Raw genomic sequence first — 12,709 nt, forward strand, 5'->3', positions numbered from 1 at the left:
GGAGCGCATCCCGACATCCGCCCAGCTGCGTGAGTGACAGCTGGCTCTGCCTATCTAGAGGCAGAGCCAGCTGTACCCGCCCCCTCCCCCGTCCGTTCCGCCAGTCAGCGCTAGTGGATCGGAGCAGGGAATCCATCCACCCCCCCTGTCACTGCAGAGAACCATGACAGGATCGAGAAGTGAGCGAACACCGGTATGTGTTCGCTCACCTCCCGATCTACTGAGCCAACCTGTGACAGTCTCATTGTCACAGGTCGGCTAGAACTATGAGGTGAGTGAAAAGCACTCACCTCATAGTTCTCCTTTAAATCAGCCCCCATATTGTCCTGAAAAAAAAAAAAAGAAGAGCTATGACATGTTAAAGCTGAATGGGCCCATGGGGTGTGCAATCGTTGTTTCTCTATATCAGGGGAAATATAAAAGGCTCCGGGTGTCAAGGGCTGAAAGTGACCCACATCTTCTGCAGAGTAGGCCATTCGCTGCTTTTACACAGCACACTTCGCAGCTCTACACGGCCATTTATTACACCGATCCAGGACGTACTGCGCATGCGTACAGGACCAGCTGGCAGGACGCTGCGACCCGTGCGGATGTACGAACCGCGCATGCGCCAGAAATCACATTGACCTACCAATGAAGAGCGATCGTTTGGGCACTGCGAGAGATCACTGCGCATGCGTGGTGCTCTGTGTGCGGAGAGTTGCCGGTGTGGTCCTGTACTGGAATATCAGATTGCCGGCTGACACATGTGAGTCCCCGTGTTTCGCTGTGTGTGTGCTGGCCATGTGTGGAGCGCTTTGTTCATATGTAAAGGTATTTGTTATTTTGTGTTTCTGTCACTTAGCAGGTTACTTTCATAGACATTGCCAGTCTGTGTTCACTCTACACATGTGTTCTGATTCATTCCATAGAGCAGGCTGTTCACTCTGTAGTGACTCCCAGTGCTACATGAGGGACACTTGTGGCATCACTGGGAGTCACACCGACAGGAAGTTGGTCCTGCTCAGATTTCTGTGCTGCAGTATGAATATAATGCAGATTTTACCTTCCACTGCATTGTGTACAACTAAAAGTAAGTCTTGGCCATGTCCATATACAGAGGCCTTGTGTACTCTGCTTACACAAGATTGATTGATTGGCTCACTGCCCTCATGTGACAGCTCTAGGCCAATCCCAGTTACCTGAGAGGACAGGAGTAAGTTACATCCTCCTTACCTGGAAGTACTGGGTATTCTCCCCCATGTGACAGTGCTCGGCCAATCCTTGTCAGCTGGGAGGATAGGAGTGAGTCACATCCTCCATACCTGGGAGTACTCAATATATTTCCACTTCTTGGGGATGGGCGGAAAGGTGACTATGTGCTCGCAACATACTGATAGCGCTGCAGTCAGGACAGATCGCAACAATACTGTTGCGATCCACCCAGATAGCGGATTGACCTCAAGAGCCTATCTAGAGGCAGAGCAAGCTATGCCCGCCCCCGTCCTTTACTCCAGTCAGTGCTGGAGGATCGAAGGGGGGGAATCCCTGTGGGGAGCGTTGACTGACGGTCACTACTCTCTGTAGGCAGATGATGGGAAAGTGAGCGAGCGACAGTATGTGTTCGCTTACTTCCTGATCAATAGAGCCGATGTGTGAGAGTTTCATTGTCACATGTCGGCTCTAACTATGGGGATGAGTGAAAACCACTCACCTCATAGTTCTCCTTTTTAATCTTTCTAAACCCAAAAATAAAATATAGCAGTTTACCAGTCCTTAGATGTTGTATTTTTAGGCAGTTTTTTTCCTTTTTCACCTGTTGATCCTATAAATAATACCAATCCTGTTCCAGAGGGTGGCAGCTCTCAGCAAAAGTGTGCACTTACAGGAAGCGACAAGATCCTTCTTAGCCTGAAAAACCTAATCTAATGCACCACCTGATGCCACCACATCTCAGGACTGGTAAGCTGAAATATATCACATGTTTGTTCTTGGGTTTGGATATTTTCTAAAATTGTCCATGCCTGTGAAAAAGAGGATACACATCACAGTACCGATGGTTTACATAAAAAAAACGTACCTACATTACTTATCAAGTAAACTGATTCTTGTAGCTAAAGTGCGCACTAACACATTATTGGTGTGATAAATAGCTTTAAATAGTAGAGCATTAAAAATTAGGGTTTCATCGGAATTTCGGCCGCCTAAATATATCGAAAATGGCACTTTTGGCAAAATGCTGAAAGTGCCATCTTTCTGACAAAATTAAGCAGGGAGGAGAGAAGGATCGCTGAATGTTTGTACATAACTGGACATGGTATGAGTTACTATGTGACAGTTATGAATGAATAGGACTCATACTCTATCCACAATTTATGAATGAACAGGGCACTCAGTATAGAGTAGTGGTGGCGAACCTTGGCACTCCAGCTGTTTTGGAACTACAAGTCCCATGAGGCATTGCAAGGCTCTGACAGCCACAGACATAACTCCCAGAGGCAGATGCATGTTGGGATTTGTAGTTTTGGCACAGCTGGAGTGCCATGGTTCGCCACCACTGGTATAGAGGATTCCTGTTCATTTATAACACGTGCTTCAGAAAAAGAGATTGAGGACTCTGTGTGCGCAATCTCTTTTTCTATTTTAAAAGTGAAATATCAGGGGTCTTTTTAGTCCCCTGATATTTCACCGAAGCCCCTAACAGTAAAGTAAAAAAATATGTAATAAAAAATTAATAAAATCAAAATATTTAAAAAGGTTAGGAAAAAAAATGGGGTTTAAATTTTTCATTTCGGTGCACCTCTATTAATGATGCATTCCCTCGCTTAAATCCTTGTTTCAGGGCTTGCTTGCCCACTTTTATTAACAGAAAGTTCTTAAACAATAATGGAGTTGACCTCACAGGGGTTGTTCAACATTTCTCTCCACAAAAAAAGAAAAAATATTCAGCCTCCTGGCTTTGCTCTTCCAGCAGCCCAGCTCCGGCCTCAATCCTCAGGCGCCTTTTCAGTGACCTCTGAACAGTTTCAAACACGATGATGACCTGCATGTTTAGTACACAATTTCGCAGCTCCCTGCTTCACTGGCCTCTACTCTAACCCCTCGGCAGAGACCTCCTCTATCTTCTAGTTGGGGCTCTGAACACTCACCAGCAACCATACATTAAGGCATGTGCGCAACCTCAAAACATGGTACCAGGGTTGGAGGCTAACTCTCAGCCCCCAAGTCTCTACAAAGCTTCCAGGACCCTGACCAGAGTTTATTGATCCTAGAGAAAACTGAAGAACTAGTTTTCTCTATATGAAACATGAATCCTGGAGCCTTTCCACCTGTATGGGCAAGAACCCTGGGTGACCTGTAAGCCTTATCACATGGTGACACGGCACAGTATTATCACACTAGGTACCAATAAGTTACCGCTGTGTGCCCCATTGGTGACTGCTGCTTCTTTCTTGAAAAATAACCCTTACATGAAGCTTTTGATGGTGATGTCTCTGCTGTAGTTCCGGCGGTGAAACTTAACAGTTGGGCTGGAGCCCAACAAGCATCATCTACAGCTCCCACATTCAGAATATTTCTTGTATTATTTTCAAAGAATCCAAGATGTTCTGTCATTAGACACGGGGCGTATGAACGTCACAATCTCTCCTTGTCCGATCACGGTCAGAAGCGGCATGGAAGGACTATTTTTCAAGCAGCAGTCACCGTCAGGGCACACATCGTTAGAGGTAACTTTTTGGTACTTAGCTAAGGTCTGGGGCCCACACTTCAGCTTAAAGAAGCACTTTACCCTTATCTTAAAAATGACAACAAAGTCCCCTTTAGAAATGTTTAGTAATGGCAACCTACAAATAGAGAATTGCAGGTTGTTTATTCTTTGTATACCTTATTTTTCTTTTCCTCCCCAGACTTCTCACAGTGGTAATTTTTACGAAGGGCAGATAATTCTATCTCCCTTTACCTCCTGGAACTCTGGCACATGTGACAGTCCACATCGTCTCGGTGGGGGAAAAAATGCCTTTGCCCCTGCTATCTCACTTTATTACAAATGAGATTTCCTAGCAATGCACTGGTGGTGTAGCCTTCCCAGGATGCATTTGTGTGTCCGGGGCTACATCACTAATACCAAAGAGGACCATGACATGTAAAAACAACAAAAAGTTTGTTTAGCTAATAAATGTAAGATGATTTCATGTCAGCATGCAAAGCTGCACACTGAGGTGATTTGTAATGAAAGGGGGGTAAAGGTCCACTTTTAAGTATCACTGAAAACTCGAATAGGTCTTAACATGTTCATGTCATTTCAGAAGTCGTTTAAATATTTTTAAATCTGCAGTTTTTATTAAAAAAAGGTCTTTGTTCAGGCTCTTCTGTTATAGGGTGATAGCCCTCTGTCCCTGTCTCCCAGGTGTGCTCCTGCGTTGTCACTCTCTCACGCTGGCTTTTAATGGAGACCTTGAGAGCCCATTTAAAAAAAAAAAAAAAAAGTATGCCGTTAAGGTGCATTGTTGTGGCCATTTGGAAACTAATCCTGAGAAATACATGTGGCCATCAATGGAGTGCAGGAGGTGACTATGCTGGAATGCAACAGATAAGTATTACTTATATACAACTATTTGTTTGTATTAATGATACACAGTGCTTTAGCAAACTAAATGTGTTTAGTTAGATGTTTAAAGTAGATTTAAACCATATTGTGTAAGGATACCTAATGTTTGTAGTGTAACTGCCTGTGTGCTTTGATTGGCCTGAGACATACTAGTGATCCTGCTGCTGGTTGCCACTTCCCAAAAACAGGATCTTTAAATCGGACATTTACCTGTGACATCGCTCCCTCAGTGGCTGAAAATCTGCAGAACCTCCATTACCAGTGAGGGTGCAGCTGTCGAGTGATGCCCTTGTGGTCTGGGCAGTCAGGGAGTAACAGTGGAAGCAGGGGCTTTGTCCCCCAGCATTCTGTTGCTGGTGAGTTGCTGCCAGCAACAGCTTCATTAGTGTGACATGGGCCTAAGTGTGAGTTCATGTATATTGCGTGCATTGGCATTTTACTTTTTTAAAAGACTTTAAAAAATTTGTATTTTATGTTTTTGTTGTTTATACATTCTTTAAAAAAATGTTTTGTTTTTTTTTTGTTACCGTCACATGGGTATTTGGAAGCTGACTATGTAACAGAATTATTGGGACCTCCATTAGAGAGGCTTATGAAGTGATTAGATGTCCTTAAGTTTATCTTTTTACTTCCAAAGAGGTGAACTTCACTCCACTGAGCAGTAGTGCGGGTGCCCTATTTCACATTGTTTGGGAACAAGTACACTTCGTGAAGACATCAGGGATGTAACTAGATTGCCTGCTCAAAACTGTGACCATCTTTCCCCCTTCCCAGCTCAATCAGTGGTGGCAGTTGGGGGGGGGGGGATCGGGTGCAACATATATAAAGTAGGTGTTATCCCAATTTAATTTCAGTGGAAATACACTTTAAGCCGGATGTGTTCAGGACGCAGCTCTTCTGGGTACAATTGCTGCAATGACACATTGGAGTTCACATGTCTCCTCCACTTGGTCATCCAGATCTGCAACCAGAGAATGCACTATAAAAAAAAGCTGAGGTGGTCAGGCTCTGCTACACATAAAAATGTGTTTTGGGGGTACATTTATTAAAGGGTAGAGTCTTGAGCAGCTAATTCATGGTTACTCATGGTAATTCATGGTTGAGAAAAGGCAGACACCATAAGTTTTACTGACTCGGCGTGTTGCAAACAATCCATACTTTTCCCTGCAGGTTTTACTTTTAATCTGCTGCAACAGATAATGTACTTGCATAATGCCGGTAGTGAATTTCTGTTTGAAAGGATTAAAATAAAAGATCAACTCCTAGCCTTCAAACCTGCCTACCCCACCAATGAGTCCTTTGCTGGCTCCTAACATTTTTAGGCTGTCCTTGGCTCCATACAGCCGCAAAAACAGAATGGAACACAGATGCGTATTTCTGCGTATATACGCGTGTTTACGTGCATATACGCGCGTTCATGCGTACAGCTCATTAAAAGTTCCATTACGAGTGATGCATTCTGGGATTGCATATAGTGCACACATATACGCTCGTATATACGCGCATAGATGCTCGTATGTACACGCATAGGCGCGTATATATGCAATATACAATTTTTGCTTGCGTTGTGTGTGAATGAGGCCTAACAGTGGAGCGTGGGGCCTGGCAGCAAAAGGGTGAGTGGACACTTTTAGGCTCCATGCACATATAGCGTTTGCGTTTCCCGGGCGGTTTTCCATTTAGAAGTCCGCACGTCAACTCAAACGCTAAAATCTTTCATCCGCACGGAATCCATCAAAAAATCGTGCTTGGACTATTTTGCGGTCAAATGTCTGAACAATGCACATTTAAAGTGCATAGTTTTTTCTATTTAGAGCGGCTCCGCGTGTATTCCGCTGGCCGAAATACGCGTGTTCAACCGCTCCAATGTGCACGGAGCCTGAGTATTAAAAAAATAAATAAAAATAAAATAACCATCCCCTCTTATTAGCCCACTATGTATGCTTTACCTAATCAACCCATGTGCAGGTGCTTACTTACCTTCTCTGACGCAGCAACCTCAGCACCCAATAACCACACTTTGCCACTGAGGTAGGTGGTCTGCTGTAAGGGCCAAATCAAACCATGGTATGTTGCAGTGACTCATGTGCCTTAGCATGCTTTATCACAACCCATTTGTTTGTAGTGGCCCCAATGCAAGTAGCCACCCATTGGCCCAAGTAAAAACAAATATGCTAGACTCTGAAGCAGTGCAGGCGAAGACTAGTGGCAGCGAGAGATTAACGACCCGAGACTATGGATGTGCAAGCACTAGAAGATAGCAGACTATTAGGTAAATCTCCCATAAGCACTAGAAGATAGCAGACTATTAGGTAAATCTCCCATAAGCACTAGAAGATAGCAGACTATTAGGTAAATCTCCCATAAGCACTAGAAGATAGCAGACTATTAGGTAAATCTCCCATAATGTGTATGCAATGCACAATATGGCAAGAACCCGTCTATCATCATCCAGCAATAGATCTGCTTTAAACGCTGTAACAGCTAGTCCGCATCAGTCTTATTAAATTAAGATATTTTCTCGTATAGTCTACAAGACTATAAAATTAGATAATGCTATAGTTGGCTTTCTAAAACTCTCACTGGCCCTCTCTGAGTGAATACAATATGACATGACAGCTTTAGTTTTATGCTTTGTTCTCATCACGCCGATGTGCTTTTTCTTTATAAATTCGGTTACATAATCTATAATCTTTTGTCTCGATACTGTTTAGTCACCAAAAACCCTTGTCCTAACCTTGTGTTGTCATACTGGTACTTCCACCGCTTGTTTGGTCATTCATGATGTTTACAGTCTTAAAACCCCATTTGTGCTTCTTTTTTAGTAAGATGAAGTTATGTTTATGATGGATCATGAAGCTCCTACAATAAGACCTAGGAGAATACAGAATCAAAATGTAATTCACCGCCTGGAGCGTAGGAAAATAAGTTCCGGGAGGCCTGGGTCCCACTGGCACCAAGTTCGTATTTTCCATCAGAATGTCTTTCCTAATTTTACAGTAGTCAACGTGGAAAAGCCACCTTGTTTCCTTCGCAAGTTCTCCCCTGATGGCCGATATTTTATTGCGTTTTCTTCAGACCAGACCTCCTTAGAGATCTACGAGTACCAAGGATGTCAAGCAGCAGAAGATCTTTTGAATGGGTACGAAGGAGAAATTTTGGCAAATTCGAATGACCAGAGGTCGGTGAACATTAGAGGACGCTTATTTGAGCGTTTCTTTGTACTTCTTCATATCACTAACGTGGCTTCAAACGGGGAGCACTTGAATCGTGAATGCAGTTTATTTACAGACGACTGCCGATATGTCATTGTGGGATCAGCAGCCTATCTTCCTGAAGAGCCATATCCGCCTTTTTATGAAATCTATCGTAACAGTGAGTCTGTAACTCCCAACCCTAGATCTCCACTGGAGGACTATTCTCTTCATATAATAGACCTTCACACAGGCAAACTTTGCGACTCAAGGACCTTTAAATGTGATAAAATCATTCTGTCACACAATCAAGGCCTTTATTTGTACAAAAACATATTGGCAATTCTGTCTGTGCAACAGCAAACAATTCATGTGTTTCAGGTGACCTCAGAGGGGACTTTCATTGATGTACGCACAATAGGTCGGTTTTGCTATGAGGATGACCTTTTAATATTGTCAGCTGTTTACCCTGAAGTGCAACGTGAAACTCAGACTGGAATGGCAAACTTATACAAAGAGCCATTTATTAACTCATTGAAGCACAGACTACTAGTATATTTGTGGAGGAGAGCCGAACAAGATGGCAGTGCAGTGGCTAAAAGACGTTTCTTTCAGTACTTCGATCAGTTGCGGCAGCTCCGTATGTGGAAAATGCAACTACTGGATGAAAGTCATTTATTTATCAAATATACTAGTGAAGATGTGGTCACGCTGAGAGTCAACGACCCATCACAGGTACAGGTATAAAAAAAATTCCTTCATTATTTCAATTGGGTGGCATTAATGGAATGATTGTTTTTTTTTTTTTTTTTTTTCTTCTAGCATAGCAATATCTTGTCCATGAATGTGGTCAAGAATACATAGCAGTGCTAAACAGGAAGTATAGATTGGTCTACTATATGTTGAAAAGCTAACACCAGCAACATCCTATTTAATAATGATAAAGGAGACATTTACAAACTGTCGCTTGCAAAGGTGCTGAAATTGAGGGCTGGAGCAATTAAAGGTGACAGTTGCTGGGCTTTATGATTCAGTGTCGGGAAGAATTATTACACAACAGCCTCCAATTAGTTTCAGAAGTTCCAGGCAGATTTAAATCTGACTGGTGGCTGTGGGAAAGTATTTGATACAATAGGCCCTGTATGCCCAAGAAACTACAAATTGTGCCTAGCTTTTTGGATCTTTAACCAGTTGACATCCGGGGTGTTAAACCCCCTTCCCATCCAGGCCATTTTTCAGATACATTATTAAAACGACAAAATTGGCCATAGGCGACGCATTAAAAGCTTTTGCCGCTCATCAGTTTAGTGTTATCAGTGATTGATGGCCCTAAAATGATTGCTCTCACTGCGACGTTCGCGACGATACGTAACGTGTAGCGCAATTGTCATTTTTGCGCACTGGAGCATGCGACGCATATTTACGTTTATATGTGCGTAAACGAAGGGGGGGGGCTTAAACATTTACTTTTTTTATTTGTGACTTTTTTATTTTTTTTTACTTTTTTTTTTGTGTGTGACTTATTTTTTTTTACTTTTTTTATTTATATAGATTATTTTTTTTTTACACTTATTGTTATTGCTATTACATAGGGGGATACAAAAAAGGGGGGCGCTCCGAAATGCACGCCATACAACCGATCGACGGCTATAGAGCCGCTGATCGGTTGTATGTGAAACAGCTGTTAACGGCTGTAGTAACGAGCGGGTCTTTCCTGCCCGTGCGCGCACGTGCGCAGGAAAAAAATGCTGTCTGACGCGAGTCTGCCGTCCGTCCGTTTTTTCTTAACGGGCGGACGGCAAGAGGTTAAAGCGGACCTTTCTGTAAAGGTACAAGCTCTGCTTATTATGTCCGGACACTCTTCCCCTGTAACAATTGTTAAATTTTGAATTTGAAGGGACAATTATTTATTTGTAAGGGAAAAAAGTTAGAATACCTTTTACCTTACCCCCATCTACTGGATTTGCGGTTGGGACATCACTATCCTTTCGGCTAGATTGCTAAAAAATAGAGAGTACCTAAAATCTTGTGAGAAGACACTCCAGCCCTGTGCAAGACTGACTTCCCCAGATGTTGCTGTTAGGATTGCTATGTCACAATCCGCCTAGGCCTAGTGAGCTGAAGGCAGGGAATAAAGCTTATATACACTCTAACTTTTTTTTATCTTACAAGACATTCTTGCTATTTTAATAGTTATCTATTTATAGAGAGAGGGAGTGGGCCCTGATCAAATTAGTGGACATTTGATTTACCTGCAAGATCTGCATCCATGTTTTTGCCAGTAGAAGTGCATATTCCCCAGGTCCTTAAAATTGTTGTAAAAAAATTTTGTTTGCACTAGCTGGCTGCTGAACTCCACATTAAATTGGCTACCTCAAGGCTAGTTAGAATGTTGCAAATCTAGTTTAGTGTTATACCAGCCATGTATACCGCATACGTACAGATACTGTATGTTCTAGCATATTAATAGGCCGGGATAATAGAGGTCGTCTCATGATTACATGAGCCTGCACTCCCCCCACATGGTGCTCTATAATGTATTGCTGGTATTTGTATTCCTCTATAGCTGATGGTACATTGTGCTATATATTATACAGAGGACTACAAATCCCAGCAATAGTACATTATACACTGTATGTGTAATGTACTATTGCTGAGATTTGTTGCATCACTCTATAGCTGGTGGTATTCTGCATTGCGCTGTATAGAGGACTACAAATCCCAGCAATAATACATTATACAGCGCAATGCGGAATACCACCAGCTATACAGGAGTACAACAAATCCCAGCAATAGTACATTATACAGTGGTGCAATGCCGAATACCACTAGCTATAGAGGACTACAAAACCCAGCAATAGTACATTATACAGCGCAATGCAGAATACTGCCAGCTATAATGTATTGCTGGCATTTGTTGTATTCCTATATAGCTGGTGGTATTCTGTATTGTGTTGTATAATGTACTATTTGCTGGGATTTCTAGTCCTCTATTGCCGGTGCCATTCTGCATTCATTGCTATATAGTTTTTTCTTATTTACTATCACCGTTTCAAGCTTGCTCCTGTGATGGACTACAATCTCAATACAAACTAGTAGCTCATCACTGGAGCCATTTTTTAAAATGTATTTAATTTTTTTATCCGATTAACCAATTAATCGAACTCAATCGGCTAACTAATCGATTTTGAAAATAATCGTTAGCTGCAGCTCTAAAATCAAACCATTTAACTGCTAGAATTCAGTCTAAGAATATTTTTTTATTCTTCATTGGTTTGAGTAAGCAGCTAGGCAAGAAGAACACAGACTAATGTCTACTGGGGCCCTGAGAGCTACACAGTAAGTGGCAAAGGGCCACAGTTTGGACACCAGGGCTCTAAACGGTGGATTCTATAAAAAGCTGATCCCTATGCTTGGTGAGAGCAACATAGTTTTATTAACAGCTTGAAATTCATCCTCCACTGCTATTATATCAATGGCAGCTGCAAAAGTCTTGTTCCAGATATCCAATTGTAAAATGAAATTTATGGATGTACTATGCAGGAAGTTTTCACATGTAAAGTCCTAAAAGATATTCACACATTCCTAGTAGATTTTTGTTGCATACTTAACTTTTTTTTCAAACAAGGTTGTTTATGCTGTCTGGCTGGGCTTGCAAAGTTATCAATTATTGGACTTTTTACAACTGCTTTGGTTGGTGCCACTTTTGAAGCTATTAATTTGCTTTACTCCCTCTCTGCCTTTTTGTGCCTCAATCATACCATGTGAAGTATACATTATAAGCTCTTAGCATCTTTTCACATTTTTGAAAAGGGCGTGAATGCTGAGAGTTTGTAGATTTGGTAAGTGGAAATGTGTAAAGCTGGAAGTGTGTAATCAAAATAAGTGTCAGAGTAGAAATGGAGAAATAAGAAGAAAATATTATGGATGTAGTATAACATCAGCATTTGGTTTGCAAATTGAGCACAAAACTGGAATATTACTGACTAAAAATAGCCTACAGTGGCATATTGACATGTATTGACATTGATTGCCAAGGGGTTATTGGGCAAGAATTGCCTTTCTTATTTGTACATTTCTGACCTCTGTTGTGCACCCTAGGCTGATGCTGAGACTAAAATAAAGTAGCTTTGTGTTACCTGCACATCATATTGGATCTTAAAAAAAAAACTTTACTTTTAGTAAGACTACATAGGTCTACCCCCTGTCTTCAGAACTGTCTGTTCCTGCACATTAATCCACCTTTGAAATGAATGTGGTGGTGCTCTGTACATCTTTAGTCTGAGTATAACCCTATATAAATCTATGACTCTTAGAAGGTAATAACGCCAGATACAGCTAGGCAGATTCAATTTTTAGGATTTGGCCAGCATTGGCAGCCTCTATATTTCCCCCAGTGCGAGTCTCCTTAATGTTGCATACAACATTTTAGTCCTTGATGACCTGTACCGGCCCTTTGACTTTTTTATTTCTTATTCCAGCTCCCTTTAGTTGAACGCCTGGTAGTGTGTCCTGAAGTAAAGCTTTTAGTTGGTGCCTTTCTGCATCCAGTCATGGGTGAGCATAGCCAAATAGTATAAAACATGTGCTATTTGAGTAAACAACTTCTCTTTGTTGTACCACTGTCAATAATCAGATTGGCATCTGCAGTAGAAAATGTAGGAAAAGAAAGATTTCTATCCGGTTGAACCGCAGAAAAATCCCACCATCCTCTTGTCACCTAAATCTACCCCCCAGTTAAAGATCGACTTCTTAGGCCAGTGCATGTGTGGCGATGGTGCATGTGATTTCAGTGCATAGGATTGGGTGCGAAGTATGTTGTCTTTTAAGCACTCAACACATTTCATGGTTAAACCGCTTCATCAGGAGTGGGCTGAGGAACAGTAGAAGACCTATTGTGAGGGTATAGCTTCAACCTAGTCTGCAG

General features: G+C 42.0%; 1 protein-coding gene across 1 annotated transcript in view; it reads left to right on the plus strand.

Annotated features, from left to right (window-relative positions):
• The first annotated feature begins 693 nt into the window (after positions 1 to 693).
• The window catches only part of DET1 (de-etiolated homolog 1 (Arabidopsis)), a 41,389-nt gene continuing 29,373 nt past the window's right edge, over positions 694 to 12,709 (plus strand). Inside the window, exons 1-2 of the mRNA XM_018568449.1 lie at positions 694 to 748; positions 7,414 to 8,517. Coding sequence (XP_018423951.1) covers positions 7,426 to 8,517 — 1,092 coding nt within the window. The 5' untranslated portion in view covers positions 694 to 748; positions 7,414 to 7,425. The remainder of the gene's footprint in view (positions 749 to 7,413; positions 8,518 to 12,709) is intronic.

The sequence above is a fragment of the Nanorana parkeri genome, unplaced genomic scaffold, assembly GCF_000935625.1.
Source record: "Nanorana parkeri isolate BGI_ZX_2015 unplaced genomic scaffold, ASM93562v1 scaffold1189, whole genome shotgun sequence".
NCBI lineage: Eukaryota > Metazoa > Chordata > Amphibia > Anura > Dicroglossidae > Nanorana > Nanorana parkeri.